Here is a 16763-nt window from a genome sequence, read left to right on the forward strand (position 1 = left end):
GATGTTTACTGAGGGCGCCTGCTGGTGTTTCCTGAATTGCCCATGGACGGTGTAGAGGGAGCTGAGGCCCAGCTGTGCCCCGACCTCCAGTGCTCAGTCTGGCTCCTCCCCAGGCTCCGTCCACTGGGGACACTTTGAGGCAGATGGTGACAGCTTGGCTAAGGACAGCCCAAGTTAAAACAGAGGTCGTTGTCAGCAGGATCTGGTTAGAAATACTGTGCTGGCTGGACCCTGGCGCCCACTCAGAGCAGACTCTAACACAAACTCCCAGGGCTGGTGTGTCCAGTGCCACCAGCCTCACCGAGGCCCTTCAGGCAGCTTCACACAGCCCTGTAAATGAAGTTACCCACTTTTGCTGAAATCACTGGTGGCTCCCTCTTAGTTCCTGTTATTCTAAAATCGACAAGGGTGGAGAAGAAAGGCATGTGGGCTGTTGTCTCGCTTCCATGAGGGTTTTAGTAGCTACAGATCTGCCAATCGTCAGTGAGCAGGAGTCACACAGAAGTTTGTGGATTAGTAGGAAATGGAATTGTGATTTAAAAGGAAGTTATTTTCCCTACAGCTGATGTCCGTTTTAGACATCACATGTAGTTGATTTCTGTTACTCTGAGGTTTTAAAGGATGAAAAAGTAGTGGGTCCTCATTTTGCATTTTTTCTGTTTGGTTTTGTTTTGTTTTTCTTTTGTGAGTAAGATTTTCCCTGAGCTTACATCTGTTGCCGATCCTCCTCTTTTTCGCTTGAGGAAGATTAGCTCTGAGCTAACATCTGTGCCGATCTTCCTCTACTTTGTTTGTGGGACGCCACCACAGCACAGCTTATGAGTGGTGTAGGTCCACACCTGGGATCTGAACCCGAGAACTCGTGCCGCCAAAGCAGAACGCATGGAACTTTAACCACTTGGCCATGGGGCTGGCCCCTCTCACATTTTCTTGTTTGTGAGCACTGTTGGGCCCACTCGGTCTCTCTCAGCCTTGCACCTCCTCTGGGGCCTTGAGTCTCACACCTGAGACAGGAGGGTTGGTGAGATGGTTGTTGAGCATTTCTCTTGAGTGAATAGCTGGAACTTGGTGGTTTTAGTGTAATTTTATGAACATTTGTAGAATGACATCAAGAGAGGACCGTAGGAAGCCTCTCACCTGGTGGGTCCCCCACACCCAGACCCCAGCCTGTGTGGAGGGTCCACCCGCAGCACCTCACTGAGCTCTTGCTCTCTCAGCCTCTCCTCCTGGACATGACAGGCCTCCAGATCTGCCCTCGCTCCCCTCCACGGTGTGTGGGCCCACTTCCATGCTACCCTCAGGTGGAGCCCCACCCTCATCAGGGTGGCCTCGAGGTCCTGAGCCATAGCTGTCACTCCCTGACCACCCTCTGCCTGGGCTCTTGCCTCTGCCCAGCTGGTCCAGGGCTGTCAGCCACACTCACACCTTGGGGTCCTTTTCTGGCCCTCCACCCATGCTCTGCAGCCCCCTCTGTCTCCTTTGGACTCCTGCTCACACTCAGGTCACTGCCCCAGCGTCCAGCGGTCCAGCCCTCCCTGCAGCAACAGGCTGCCTTCCCCACTGGATGCTCAGCCTGTGTGCTGGGTCAGGGATGGCCAGTGGAGAGCGAGGGCTGGGGTGTGGTTCTGGGGACACACTCCGTCAGGAGGTCCCCAGCAGAGAGGGGAGCCATGGGGGCATGTGGATCAGTCAGACGTAGCAACACAGGTGGCATCGTGGGCTACTGCACTGCCCACCTCCAGCTGCTGGTCACCTGATGGCTTGGCCTCCGTGTGCACCTGTTCTGCTGGAACTGGTGGAGATGCTGCCAGAGAGAAGGGATGGGGAGTGTCTCCTCTTAAATTATAATACAATTTAACTACTTTGCCCCTGTGGCGGCAAGCAGCCCACCCACCTGCCTGTTCCTGTTTCAGTCTACAGAGAGTTCCGCACTGAAACTCCCTCAGATGGAAGGAGCCGGCAGCCCAGCCCCAGAGCTCCTTCATCAGAGAGAGAGAAGCACTTGTTTCACAGGGTGTGGGGCTCCAGGCGAGCTGGCGCCACCGACTGGGGGTCTAGGGGGCCATGAGACAGGAGGGGGGATAAGAGACTTCTGTCGTCCATGCAAGGTGAGCCCCATACAGACATGCCCGTGACCATCTAAATACGAAAGTAAGGGGTCTAGTGCTGTGACACCGTGTTCTAGAACATTTCCAACCCAGTCAGTGGGTCAGTGTGACAGTCCAGAATGGAACTGCCTCAGTGGCCATGCAGAGGCTGAAGACAGCTCTCTGGGAAAAGCACAACCACCAGGCCTGTGGGCCATACGCTGGGGCTGTGGTGGACCTGGGCCTCATGTTTGTTCCTGCGACTAGTGAGGCCGCACTTGTCAGAGGCCCCTGGGGTGAAGTCCCAGCTGCAGGGGCCTGCTTCTCTCTCCCCGGGGTTCTGCTTGAAGGAACCTCTGGGCTGTAGGACATGAGGTCTCAGGCGTGTCACCTGTAAGACCTACAGCCCAGCAACAGGTCAGCACCTGCCTCCTGCATCTCTGTGGCATTTGTAACACTTTCTCCATCATTTAAAGTGGGGCCTCAGAGATATTTTCCCTCCACCCCCAGACTTTGTAGTGTGAGAGTGGAGTGAGACCTATGTGGGACATCCCATCCTTGCCTCTGCTTTCCAAAAGCCCATCAGTGCCTCAGCGCATAGGACGAACCCGAAGGCAGGGCTAAGCTTGAAGACGTGAAAACTGCCGGGCCCGGGCCATCTTGTTGAAGGAAATGCGTTTCTGTCCATTTCAGTGACTTGTCGAAGTGGAAACAGGAACTAATGCCTTGCCCCATTGGGGACCTTGATTGTGAATAAACCAAGGCGGAAGCTGCAGTGAGCTTGTGGACTGTCACTGTGGAAGGACAGCTTCTCCGATGCTGCAGGAGGCCATGTCTGCTGTGTCCTTACACGGGTCTTGCACATGTTGCTGAAAAGTATTGATAGTGTTTCTGAAAAAGAGATTTGCCAAAGTCCTTCCAGCTCCTGTCTGGTCCGTTATAAATTCTTAGTGCAGTCCAAGCTCGGAAGGACTGATGTTTTGTTGTTGTTGTTTTGTGAGGAAGATGGTCCCTTAGCTGACATCTGTGCCAGTCTTCCTCTACTTCATGTGGGACGCCACCACAGCACGGCTTGATGGGTGGTGCTAGGTCCACACCCAGGATCCGAACCTGTGACCCCTGGGCCGCCAAAGTGAAGTGTGCGAACTTAACCACTGTGTCACTGGGCGGGCCCAGACTGACATTTTTAATGTTAAGAAGTCAGGATGTCTGAAGACAATTTGTTTCAAGGTTTTTTTTTTTTTTTTTAACTTTTAATTGGAAATAATTTTAAACTTACAGAAAAGTTACCAAAATCACAGTACAAAGGACACCCTCCCTCCCATCTGCCCCTTCCCAGAAGCACCTGTTGACCTGGCCCCACTCTCTTCCATACACGGATTTCCTCTGTGCCATGCCTCCTGGCCTTCACCCATGACACCCCACAGCGTGGGTGCTCCCTCACATGACTGCAGCTCAGGATCAGGCTTCACTTGTGTGACACCCTCACAGGCTTACCTCCCCCACCACCATGGTGTTCCTTTTGTCTGCTAACCCCATGATATCACGTTTGATGTCTTCCCTCCACTGCAGGCTCAGTCTGGGGACAGGTGTCACCTTTCTTGTCATGACAAGAACAAGTCTTGAACTTGGAAATGCCTTCTTAGCCAGATGGTCACCAGGCCCTTATCTCTGAGCAACAGGCATGATGTCAGTGCAGGGAGCGTGTATTGAAGAGAGAAGGTGCTGGCTGAGCAAGAGTGCACCTCGTGATGACGTGAGGGTGGGACACGGAGGTGTGGGAAGGGACCCTTCACTGAGAACCTCCCAGGTTGCCCTACTGTGAGCATGGCAGACTCAGCTTCTCCAGCCATTCTTTCCTTCTTTCATCCACCTGGCATGTGTTGAGCCCTCCACTGGGCCAGGCACCATGCCCCACAGAGCCACCGGGATCAGGAGATAGGCGTCAGCAGTGATGGCACCCATCATGGCAGATGCAGTGCAGGGCAAGGTGTCCCTTGGGCCTCTGCAGCCTGACAGGTCTTGGGGCTTCTCTGGCCGGAACCCACCACCGAGAATCAGGAGTGAGTGGCCGGGGGAGCTCTCAGGCTTCTGTCTGCCCCACAAAGGGGAGTCCCAGGGAGGACAAGCGCCCTGTGAGGGCACAGGGCCAGCTGGACAAAGCAGTCCTTCCCAGACAGCGTGGAGAGTCCCTCTCGGCTCCCACAAGCCCAGAGCAGGGGAGAGGGGAGCTCGAGCCGATGATGTGGGCTCTCGCATGCCCACATCGCCCGGTAGATGTGGAGCAGGGCGATGCCCGAGTCTGGGGCTACTGTTACAGCTCAGGAGAGCAGCTCCCATATCCTGGGTATGGCGGAGCACAGTCTGGGCTCTCCCTGTTGGTCCTCATGCAGTGTCCCCCAGTGTGTGGTGGCCCCGGCTGTGGCTGGTTGGTGATGTGGCCAGTGGCCTGGGGGCACTCAGTTGTCCCAGCTGTCCGTGGTTCCACTGCCCATGCCAAGTCTTGCAACTTTGTCTAGCTGGACTTCAGGTGCTGGAAGAGCCGGCACCTTTCCTCTCCCACGTGGGTGACGGTTCTCTGGCTCCATTCGAGGTGGTTCCACCTTCATGGCTTCCTCTGGCTGCTGTCGCCTGCTGGCCCAGGGGGTGAGTCTGCCCGCCCCACAGATCAGATCAGGAGCTTTGCTTGCTGCGACGCATCTTTCATGTGCCTTAGCTGCCCAGCTGGATCCCGCCTGTAAATTCTGCGAGCACGTCGCCCACTGTCTCTTTTTTTATTTATTTCTGTGTTTTCAAATTGCTCACTTACGTGTGAGCAGACACCAACCAGCAACAATAGGGCCCATCAATAGATAAATGGCTTCACAGCTGTAAGTGGCACACAGGGTAACCAGGCCTTTACAGAATCTTCTTCACTTGCTGAGGATGCAGAGACCTGTATGGGATGTGCACGCTGGCTGGAGTGGGAGGATGGTGGCAGCGAGCTCTGCTTCCCTTCATTTCCCTCTTAAAAATTAATTATCTCATTGTTTATCCGTATGCAGGCTGTCACTGGACGGCAGTCTGCTCCGCTGCCACTCCCCCCACAGCCACCAGCACATCTCCTGGGCTCCACTCCCGCCTCCCTCGTGGCTGCCATCTGTCACTGCCACTGCTGTGTGCCACCAACTGCTGCATGCAACCCACGGCGGGGCAGGGACTGGGGGTGCTGCAGGGCCTGGACATACACTGCCTTCGCTGGGGGTGCCATCCCCACAGAGGCCTCGCTTCGGATAGATGACAGCCCGTCCTCGGCCATGTGGTCCTTGCTTCTTGGGTGTGGTAGATTTGCACCTCCCTATGCAGGGCCAGGTAGGAGGCCACACAACTCTAAGTGGGGAATCTTCACGTGGAAGAACAAGTCCAGGGGGCACCCTGACATGCCAGGTGCGTGTCTGCGAGCACTTAGCTGCCCTGTGCTTCTCTTCCCGACCATAAACCAGAGCCTGCCCCCGAATGCCCTTTAAAGGCACACTCGGGAAACACAAGGCAGGAGTCGCCCACCTTCCTCCCATTGGCTCCATCCCTACATGGACGACCAGGTCCTTCTGGCCTGACCCGTGCAGCGGGCAGTGCTGAGTTGGGCAGGACCAGGAGCCCACAGCCAAGGAGGGGTTCAGGAGACCTTCAGAGACGGGGACTCTGCCGTGCGTCCTGTCTCCTCACCTGCTTTCTCCTTGGCCCATGGCCCACCTGCTTGGATTCCAGCACCTTCTTCCAGCACGCCCTCCTCCACAGAGGGGTAGAGCCATCCCCTAAGCGTGAACTTGTGTCAGAGAATTGAACAGCTGTCAGAGGTCCCACCTGGGGCTTTCCAGTAGCACTTGCCGCTGATGGAGAGAAGAAAGACAGTGCAGCTGCCTGCGGGTCATTGGGCCAGCGAGGCGGCTCAGAGTCGGGGCCATCAACCTGCTCTGAGTCTGTGAAAGGGACTCAGCCTGCTTTCAAATGAGGAGGTGTTCATTCTCTGTTGGCCGCTCTCAGGCCTGGGTCTGGTCATCGTAAAATGGAGTGACACTCCTGTACAGGTGCGTGTGCCCTCAGTCACACCGTGTCCTACACACCCAAACATGGGAGTTCCCTGTGAAGATAGCCCAGACTGTTTGCTGCAGCGTGGGAAGCAGCTGTGGCATGAAGTCATGTGCGACTGCTGGGCGCCCGAGGTCTGGGAGGTGCCTGCTCCCATCTGCGCCCTGAGTGCCCTCGCTGACCACCCACCAGCCCTGTTTCTCATGCCCAGTGGCTGTGGGGTGTCGACCCTGAGTGCTTCTGAGGAGTCACCAGGAGCCCTGAGGGCTGTGGCTCTGTGCCTAACCCCGTGGCCGAGGATAGATTTTAGTCAAAGGCAACGTTTATTGTTGCGCCCTATTTCAGACTGTTTCTCTGGTGTTATTCTCCTCTGACTGTCCCTCTTCTCCTGGTTTATCTTCACTCTTGACATCCCCTCATACCCTGTCTCTAAAATTTACAAACATCAACGACCAAAATTAAGTTGACCTTACTGTCCCAAGGCCTGTCTGAGGAGTTAGTCTTAGGGAACAAATGTGGAGCGGGTGTGGAGAGCTTAGAGCTTCACATGGGGGGCTCACTTTTCCCCTCTCCACGAAGAAATGAAGAATGCCATGTCTTTTTTTGGCATAAAGAAAATGATGACATATCTTAGTTATTTGATACTTGCTTTCAGTAGACCAGAGACTTTGGTGAACCTGTGTGAACACTGTGATTCATGGATGTGTCTGTCTTTGTGGGACTGAGCCCACGATGGATGTATTAGGTGGCCCTGAGAAGAGGCTCGGATCGCGTGTTGAATGGGGCTGAGCTGTCGGTGAGGAGTCTGGAGGGGATCTAGTTGAAGGAGAGCTGGTTTCGGTCCACGACTCTCTGCTCTATGTGTCTGTGGCCACAGAGCCTGCGTGCTGGCAGCTGCTGTGCTCAGGCACTGGCCAGTGTGTCATGGGAAGGGGCGGTGTGACATCCATGGACCATAGTATCCTTCTCATTCACCAAACCCAAGACAATGTCTTAGGTGAGACACAGCCCAATTTCAGAGTTGCCAGTTGTGAAAAAATTATCCTCGGAATTAATAAAGTTAGTATCTCTTCATTTTGTGCAACTTGCTTGCAATAAGATGGTAAATATTTTTTCATACTGTATGAAATCAGAAAGTGACGACATAGTACTGGGGGCCGGGCAGGAAGCCCTGTCTGACTTGATGAACTCTGGTCCCTGCTTCCTGCCCACCACACAGACCAGCTTGCATGCCATCAGCGTGCACCTGTCCATGGCGAGAAGGGCAGGACGTGGCTTTGCTCTGTCTGGACCCTGAAGCCCAGCACGGACAGAGGAATAGAGAGCATCCACCGACTGCAGGAGGTGGAGTGACCACAGCGCGGAGTAGAGTCACTTCACACACAGTGGGTATCATCTGGGTCCACTCAGGAGACAGACGGCAAGGATTTGAATAGGTGACAGAAGAGTGCCTGAGCTGTGCCAGAAGAATGGCTGCACTCAGTAGGAGGCTTGGTGGCCTGGGCTGGAGAGGACTTGCTTCTAACAGAGTGGAACCTGGTTAGAGCTGCCCTTCTCTCCCTGCAGCTCCCTCACATTTTGCTCTGTGTGTGTTGATGGTCTGTCGTTAGGCATGTAAATGCTTACGACTGTTTTGTCCTCCTGCTGTACTGAACCTTTTATTAACATATTATGTCCTTCTTTGTCCTTATAACCCTTGTTGATTTAAAGACTGCTCTGTCTGATGTTAGTGTAGCACCCTGCTCTCTTTGGATTACTGTTTGCACAGAGTGTCTTTTTCCTTCCTGTCACTTTCAGTCCGTCCGTGTCTCTGGATCTTCAGTGAGTCTCTTCTAGACAGCATATAGTTGGATCATGTGTGTTTATTCATTCTGCCAGTCTCTGTCCTTTTTTCTTTTTTTGGTGAGGAAGATTATTGGTGAGCTAACATCTGTTCCAGTCTTCCTCTATTTTGTGTGTGGGACACTGCAATGGCATGGCTTGATGAGTGGTATGTAGGTCCGCATGCAGGATCTGAACCTGTGAGCCCTGGGCCACCGAAGCAGTGTGCGCAAACTTAACCACTGCATCAGTGGTCTGGCCCTGAATCTCTGTCTTTTGACTGGAGTGTTTAATCCATTTACATGTAAAGTAATTTCTGATAAGCAGGGACTAACTTCTCTCAGTGTGCCATTTGTATTCTAAATGCTTGATGGCTTTTTTGTCCTTTATTGCCTGCATTACTGTCTTCTTATGTGTCAACCTGGGTTTTTTGGTAGCTAAATGTTTGAAATATTTTCTGTTTTCCTTTTGGGTATACTCTATAGCTATTTTCTTTGTAGTTACATAGGGATTACATTTAACATCCTAGTGTTATAACACTAATTTGAATTTGTACTAGCTTAACTTCCGTAACATACAAAACTGCTCCTATACAGGTCTGTCCCCACCGTTTCAGTTGTTGATGTCACAGAATTACATCTGTATACATTGTGTGTCCCAAAACATAAATTAAACGTTCTCTTAAGTGCATTAATCTCCTAAATTATGTAGATAAGATTTGGAGTCACAAAGTTTATAATGCTAGTTTTTACACTAATAATTGTTTTTTTTCTTTAAATGTGTTAGTCTCTTAAATCATGTAGAAAACAAAAAGTATAGTTACAAACCATTGTTACAATAATACTAGCTTTTATACTTGCCCATGTATTTACCTTTCCTGAGATCTTTATTTCTCCATGTGGTTTTGACTCACTGTGCATGTCCCTTCATTTCAACCTGCAGGACTCCCTTGAGCATTTCCTTCAGGGCAGGTCTCATGGTCACCAACTCCCTCAGCTTTTGTTTGTCTGGGAATGCCTTCATTTCTCCCTCACTTTTGAAGGGCAGTTTTGGCAGATAGAGGAGTCTTTGTTGAAGATTTTTCTTTTAGCACTTTGAATAGATCAACACACTGCCTTCTGGCCTCCAGCGTTTCTGATGAGAAATCTGCTGTTGATCCTGAGGGTCCCTTGTCTGTGATGAATTGCTTCTGTCTTGCTGCTCCCAAGGTTCTCTCTTTGTCTTTCACTTTTGCAATTTTGATTGTAATGTGTCTTGGTGTGGGTCTCTCTGAGTTTATCTTGCTTGGAGTTTGTTGAGCTTCTTGGATGTTTATATTCATGTATTTCATCAAATGTGGGACATGTTCAGCCACTATTTCTTCAAATATTCTCTCCCTGTCTCTCCTCTTGGACTCCCACGATGCATCTGTTGGTTGCTTGATGGTGTCCCATGGGTCCCTTAGGCTCTGATCACTTTTCTTCAATCTTTTCTTTTTCTGTTCCTCAGACTCAACAATTTCCATTGTCCTGTCTTCGAGTCTGCTGCTTCCTCCTTCTGCCTGCTCACATCTGCCTTTGAATCTGCCTCGTGAGTTTTTCATTTCAATTACTGTACTTTGCAGCTCCAGGATTTCTTTTTAGGTTTCCTCTCTCTTTGTTATTATTTCCATTTGGTTCATGCATCATTTCCTTGACTTTCTCCACATCTTCCTTTAGTTCTTTGAACATCTGTAGGAGAGTTGTTTTAAAATCTCTCTCTATAGGTCTGCAATCAAGTCATTTTCAGAGATGGTTTCTGTTGGTTTACTTTTTCCTTTGAATGGGCCGTGCTCTCCTGTTTCTTTGTGTGCCTTATGAGTTTTTGTTGAACATGAACATTTGAATCTAATAATGTGGTAACTCTGGAATCAGATTCTCTATTTGCCTAGGGTTTGCTGTATTTTGTCATTATTTTTGTTTATTATTTTTGTTTTATTGATTAATATAAGGTAGTCTCTGTGTTAAGGATCAACCTGAGGTGTAAACCTAGTGTCTTTTTATGTCTTTTTGAGCCTTTCCTTAGGCATGCCCAGTCATTTCCTGATTTTCCCTATATAAACACTTGTTTTTGAATGTTCTAATGTTAATATCTGGCTCCTGAAAGAGGGAAAAGCGAAAAATGAAGGGTGGGGGTGGGCACCAGCCCTTTAAGTCCCCTGGAGGTCACTTCAGCTGGTGAGAGAGGGTCTGGCAACAACAGTGGCTGCTGGCCTCTTTGTCTGCACCTGCGATCAGAAGCCACAGTCAGAGCACAGATCCATGATAGCTGGGGGACCAGGTCCTTTTTGCCCACCCTGGCTCCTGGAAGCTTTGTGCAAGCTGCTCCAGGAACACGTGCACAGCTGCCTGCCATGGGGCTGGGCGTGGGAGATGGGTGGCTGCTACTGTGCTGAGAGCTAAAAATGACCAAAATTAGCCACAATTTGCCATCCAAGTCTTCCCCTGGAAGTTACGAGCCTTAAACAGACTCCACATTATAAAGTAGTTAGATCAGATAGCTTCTGCCCGCGCAGTTCTTGTCCAGGTGAGGAGACAGTCCTGCTGCTTCCTGCTTTGCTGGCTGCCACTCAGGTCGTTTGTTTTCTTAGTCTTGAGTTTTGAGAGTTCTTTGTTGGATATCTGATTTGCCAGTATTTTCTCCCAGTTTGTGGTTCACCTTTTCAATCTCTTGTATTTCATAGAATGAAAGTTTTTAATTTTGATGAAGTCTAATTTATCTTTTTCGCGAATCATGCTTTTGATGTTCTCTCTAAGAACTCCTTGCCTAACTTCGGGTCACAAAGGCTTTCTGCTAGGTTTCCTTCTAACAGTTTTATAGCTTTGTAGTTTACGTTTATATCTCTGATGCATTCTGAGTGAATGTTTGCATATGTGAGGTTTAGGTGGAGATTGTTGTTTTTGCATATGGATGGCCAGTTGTTCCAATACTGTTTGTTGAAAGGACTACCCTTTCTTCATTGAATTGCCTTTGCAACTTTGTCAAAAATCAGTTGTACATATTTGAGCAGGTCTATGTGTAGGTTGAATGTTCTCTTCCGTTGATCTATGTATCTGTTCCTCTGCTGTTACCACAGTGTTGACTACTGTAAATTTACAGTAAGTCTCAAAATTATAGTGTTATTCCACCAACTGTATTCTTGTGCAAAATTGTTTTGGCTTTTCTAGTTCTGTCGTCTACCCAATTTTGTTGTCATACCAATTTTAGAAGTAGCTTCTCTATATCTACCAAAAAGAATCCTTTTGGATCTTGATCAAAATTGCATTTGGGGAGAATTGACATCTTTACTGTGGTGAGTCTTCCAATCCATGGACGCAGTGTCTCTCCCTTTGCCTAGGGCTGCATTGTTGTGTGTGTATGCTTCTCAGCATGCAGATCCTGTACATGTTCTGTTAGGTTTATACCTAAGTGTTTCCTCTTCTTTTCTCTTTCTTCTAGCCCTCCTTGTTTTCCTCCTCTTTTTCAGCTATTGTAGGTGTAGAGCTTTTTGTTTGTTTATTTACATTTGTTCTTTTCTAGTATATAAAAATACAATTGATTTTAGTGTGTGTGTGCTTCATATCCTTTAGTAACCTTGCTAAATTTACTTTTAGTTTTAGGAGGGGTTTTTTTGGTAGATTCCTTGGGATTTTCTACATATGCAATCAAGTTTTCTGCAAATAGGAACAGTTTTATTTCTTCCTTTCCAATCTGTATGCCTTTCATTTCTTTTTCTTACCTTATTGCTCTGGCTAGTACTTTAGTATGATGTCACACAGGAGTAGTTAGAGTGGATGTCCTTGTCTTGTTTCTGATCTTTCAGGGAAAGTATTTGATCTTTCACTATTAAGCATGACATTAGCTGTAGGCTTTTTGTAGATTCCGTCCTATTCGTGATATGCTGAGAGTTTTTATCATGAATGGATTTTGAATATTTCAAATGCTTTTTCTGCCTCAGTTTATTTTTCTTCATTAGACTGCTAATACAATGGATTTCATTGATTGAATTTCTAATATTGAACCAGCCTTGCATTCCCAGGACAAACCCCACTTGATCATGGTGTATCATTTATTTCGTATAGTGCTGGATTTGGTTTGCTAACATTTTGTGGAGGATTTTTGCATCTATGTTCATGAGGGATTTTGGTCTGTAGTTTCCTTTTCTTGTACTTTTTTGGTCTAGTTTGAGTATGAGGGTAATGCTGGCATCACAGAATGAGTTGGGCATTGTTCTCTCCTCTTCTGTTTTCTGGGAGAGATTGTATATAATAGGTGTTGTGTATTTCTTTAAATGTTTGATAGAATTTACCAGTGAAACCATTTGGGCCTGGAGGTTTCTTTTTTGGAAGATTGTAGCTATGAATGCAATTTCTTTAATAGTTATAGGACTGTTCAGGTCATCTCTTGCATCTTGAGTGAGTTTTGGTAGATATTGGTTTTTGAAGAATTGGCCCATTTAAGTTGCTGAATTTATGTGCATAAAGTTTTTCATAGCATTCCTTTATTAACCTTTTAATGTCTGCAGAATCTGAAGTGAGATCCTCGCCAGTCCTCATATTGATCATTTGTCTTCTATTTCTTTTTTCTTTGTTATTCTTCCTAGAAGTTTATCCATTTTATTGATCTTTTTTGAAGAACTCACTTTTGAACTCATTGAATTTTTCTATTGCTTTTCTCTTTCTAGTTTTAATTAGTTTCTGTTCTTTATTGTTTCTTTCCTTCTGCTTGCTTTTGGCTTATTTCTTAAGGTGAAACTTTAAGTTATTGATTTGAGACCTCTTCTCTTTTCTAAATATCTAGTATTTAATGATAGAAATTTCCCTCTAAGCATTAGTTTAACTGTACCCCCCAAATTTTGATACTTTGTATTTTCATTTCATTCAGTTCAAAATATTTTCTGATTTTCTGATGTCCCTTAAAACTTCCTCATTGACTCATGGATTATTTGGAAGTGTATTGTTTATTTTCCAAATGTTTGAAGATTTTTCTGTTGTATTTCTGTTATTAATTTCTAGTTTAATTTCATTACAGTCAGAAAAGATACTTGACATGATTTCAGTTCTTTTATATTTGTTAAGGTGTGTTTTATGGCCCAGAAGGCGGTCTTGCTTGGTGAATGTTCTGGTACACTTGAACAAAATGTGTATTCTGCTGGTTTGGTTGAAGGGTAAATGTCAATTAGATGAAGGTGGTTGTGTGTTGTTCAGTTCTTCTATTTCCTGGCTGGTTTTCTGAATACCAGTTCTATTATTAAATGAGGAGTGTTGAGCTTTTTGGCTATAATTTTTTTGTCCATTTCTGATTTCAGTTTCTTCATGTATTTTGAAAATCCGTTGCTTGGCGAAAACACATGTATAATTGTCATGTCTTCTTGGTGAATTGACCCTTTTATCATCATGTAATGCTGCTGGTAACGTTCTTTGCTCTTAAGTTTATTTTGTGTAGTATCAATATAGCTACTTCAATCTTTTTGGATTGATATTTGCATGGTATTATTACATTCCTTTGCTTCTAACCTACCCACATAATTGTATTTGAAGTGAGTTACTTATAGACAGCATATAGTTAGAGCATGTGTGTTTTTAATCCAGTCTGACACTCTGTCCTTTAATTTGCATGTTTAGAGCATTTACATTTAGTGTGATTGTTGATGTGCTTGAATTTAAGCCTGCATTGGCTCTCAGTTTTCTGTTTGTCCCTCAGTTTCTCATTGCTCAGCTTCCTTTTACTGCCCTCTTTGGGGTATTTTTTTAGTATTCCATTTTAATCTATCTGTTCAGTTTTTGACCATATGTCTTTGTATAGTTTTTTAGTAGTTGTCCTAGGGACTACAGTGTACATACTTCAATTTTTGAAACCTACTTAGAATCAACATTTTAACACTTCCAGAAGAACATATAACTTCTACCACTGCCAAAGAAAAAGATATTCAATGACACTTGTTAAAGTTGGTGAAGGAGACTTTGTTGAGGACTGCTGGCATAGGTATAGGGACCCCTGCAGTGGGGTTACAGTGGGGGAGACAGGTTGAGCTCAGCTCCAAACACAGCGTGGACAAATGGGAATTTATGCCAAGAAGCAGGGCGGGGTCAGTGTATGGAAAATTGCTAGGAGGAAACATCGGGGGGAGGGGGATTCTGGCTAAATGGACCTAACAGGCTGCTTACTGAAGGCAGGCCAGGTGGGCAGACATCCCCTGGGGGATGGTGGGGGGTGAGGAACCCCATCAGATATGAGGGTGACCAGATAGCAGGGTGGGGGTCTCTTGCTAAACCGACGTAGCAGGGTTCTTGCTAAAACTGGATTTTGCAAGGAAGGACACAGAAGGGCCTCAGAGGAGGTTCAGGACCTGGCTGCAGTCTGGTTGAGCAAAGAATCTTTGTCACCACTGTCATGGTCACTTGGCCCTCTCCCTGTCATGTGTGGTTGTCATATGTAACATATGCATATATCATAAACTCCATTAGACACTGTTATAATGTTTGGTTTCAGCAGGCAAAAATGTTTTAAAGAACTCATGAGGAAAAGGAGAGTCAGTTTAATTCACCCACATGTTTACCAATTCTGTTGCTTTTCCTTTATTTCTGGTCTCCAGGTTTCCTTCTGGTATCATTTCTCTTCTGTTGGAAGACCACTCTGTAATCATTCTTTTAGACCAGATCTGCTGGCAACAGATAGAGAAGCATGGACATTCCCAGCTCCCCATGACCACGTGAATCCCCAGGTGTCGCTCTCCCCCCGGCACTTGAGTCTCCTCGTGGAGCCCTCCTCTCTTGGCTGGCCACTCTGTCAGCTTCCTTTTCACCAAGCAAAGTGACCCACTCCAGAAGGCCCTGCAGCAGGTGCTGCCAACTCCGAGCTCCTCAGTAGCCACAGGTGGGGTGTGAGCAGCTGCCCACCTCTCACATTCCATGATTTGTCCAAGAAATGCCTTGAAGATGGAGTTTCATGGGGTGCCAGGAGCATGGCTTTTAGAAGCGGGCAGACAGGTTGAATGCAGCCCAGCCCTGAGCTCCAAGACCTGGCCCATTACTCATGTCTTCGAATCTACAGGGCGGGGCTGTTTTAGGATGAAGAGATGACACGCATCTCCTGCCTGGAATAGGGCAGGACAGGGAGCAGCTCAGCGTGCCATGGTGGAGTTCTATGTTGAAAGCAATCATTTCCAACAAAACGTCTAATTTCAGAAGAGTGTGATCCTCAGGATGGGTGGGGGCACAAGGAAGCCAGTTGGAGACCCTGCCCTGGGAGGTGTGTGCTCTGACGTGCACGCTTTTCTTCCACGCCACAGGTGACCCCAGGGTTCAAGGAGAAGGAAGGTGAGCTCTTGGTCAGGGGCCCCTCCGTGTTCCGGGAATACTGGGACAAACCAGAAGAAACGAAAAATGCATTCACCTCGGATGGCTGGTTCAAAACAGGTAGGAGAGAGGGGCCCCAAGCGGGAGGGGAGGAGCGTGACTCGTGCACCATGGGTTGTCACCGTGCCTGGACCCCCAGAATCTTCTGTCGAGGGCAGAGACACAGTGGGATGGGGGTACACTTCGTGTCTCACAGCTGCACCCCCCACCCAGTGCCCTGGCCCCCGCTGGCCCCTAGAAGGAAGCTCCTGAGACCATGACCCTAAGGAGCGTCAGCAGCCCTGCATCTGGTGGCCCCGCTGCCCATCGTGGGTCAGGACTTCCCCCTCCCAAGTGACTGCTGCACTCTGCATCAGACACCCCCCTCACACCTCCCACCTCACCCTTAGCCCACCTTCCCCTCCCCCACTCAGGACCAGAGTTGTTGGGATAGAACGTAGTTTATTTGTGGTTTGGGTCACTCGTTTACCATATTCCCTCGCTGAAGTCTGCCCAGGGCCCTGTGCATGGGCAGGCAGAGGGGCCCCCACGTTGGTGTCCTCTCACCCAGACAGGCAGCCAGAGCTAGCTCTGAGGAGCCCCCAGTCCCCTGACACTCATCTCCTCCATCCCCCACCCCAGAGCCCATGTCCCCCATCACATCCATCCCTCTTGTCCCCTCATCCCCCCACCCCCATCCTCCTGACCCCTATCTCCTACATCCCCTCATCTCCCTGGCCCCTCATCCCCCTGTTCCCCCTTCCTCTCCATCCCCCATCCCTCTGTCCTGCCACCCCCCTGTTCCCCTGTCCCCTGGTCTCCTTAGCCCCTTGTCCCCTCATCCACCTGACCCCCACCTCCTCCATCCCCCATGCCCCCATCCATCGGTACCCCCTGACCTCCTGGCCCCTTTGGCCCCTATCTCCCCACCTGCATGGTCCCAGGGGTCCTGCTGAAGTGAACGATGTTGGGAATGTTGAGGTTTGCAGCTACGTTGACTCACTGGTGTGCATGTTCACCACTGGAATGTCAGAGCCGAACATCAGATGGTGGGATTCTGGGTGGTTTCTCCTTTTCTTTTTGCCTGTCTATATTTCTAACACTTTTGTGCTGACATGCATTATTTCATAATAATCTTAAGGCAATATTTTCCAAAAAGAAAGGCCTGTTTTCACAGGTCATCACATGTGGCCACATAATCAGAAATGTACCCTATTCTCTGTTCCTCTGTGGGGAGCAGAGTGACGGAGAAGGGAGGCAGCTTGCAGATGGCGCACGACTGTGAGGAGTTGCTGTGCGCACCTGAGAGGGAGAGAAGATGTTAGGAATGGAGTGGTCAGTGGCTGTGGCCTTAGGCTGGTGACCCCCATGGTGTGCTGCTTGGGGCTGACATTCACACACATGTCGTCTTACTGGGCTCAGGTCCGCGTAGGTCTGTATGGGCAGGATCACA

At 48.4% G+C, this 16763-nt stretch overlaps 1 protein-coding gene across 3 annotated transcripts in view; it reads left to right on the forward strand.

The window, feature by feature from the left end:
* ACSF3 (acyl-CoA synthetase family member 3) overlaps nucleotides 1-16763 on the forward strand; it is a 69342-nt gene that overhangs the window by 33820 nt on the left and 18759 nt on the right. For all 3 annotated transcript variants that reach the window (XM_001488151.5, XM_070263171.1, XM_023637512.2), the window contains one exon: nucleotides 15265-15391. In XM_001488151.5, the coding sequence (XP_001488201.1) occupies nucleotides 15265-15391 (127 nt within the window). The remainder of the gene's footprint in view (nucleotides 1-15264; nucleotides 15392-16763) is intronic.

The sequence above is a fragment of the Equus caballus genome, chromosome 3 (assembly GCF_041296265.1).
Source record: "Equus caballus isolate H_3958 breed thoroughbred chromosome 3, TB-T2T, whole genome shotgun sequence".
NCBI classification, from domain to species: Eukaryota; Metazoa; Chordata; class Mammalia; order Perissodactyla; family Equidae; genus Equus; species Equus caballus.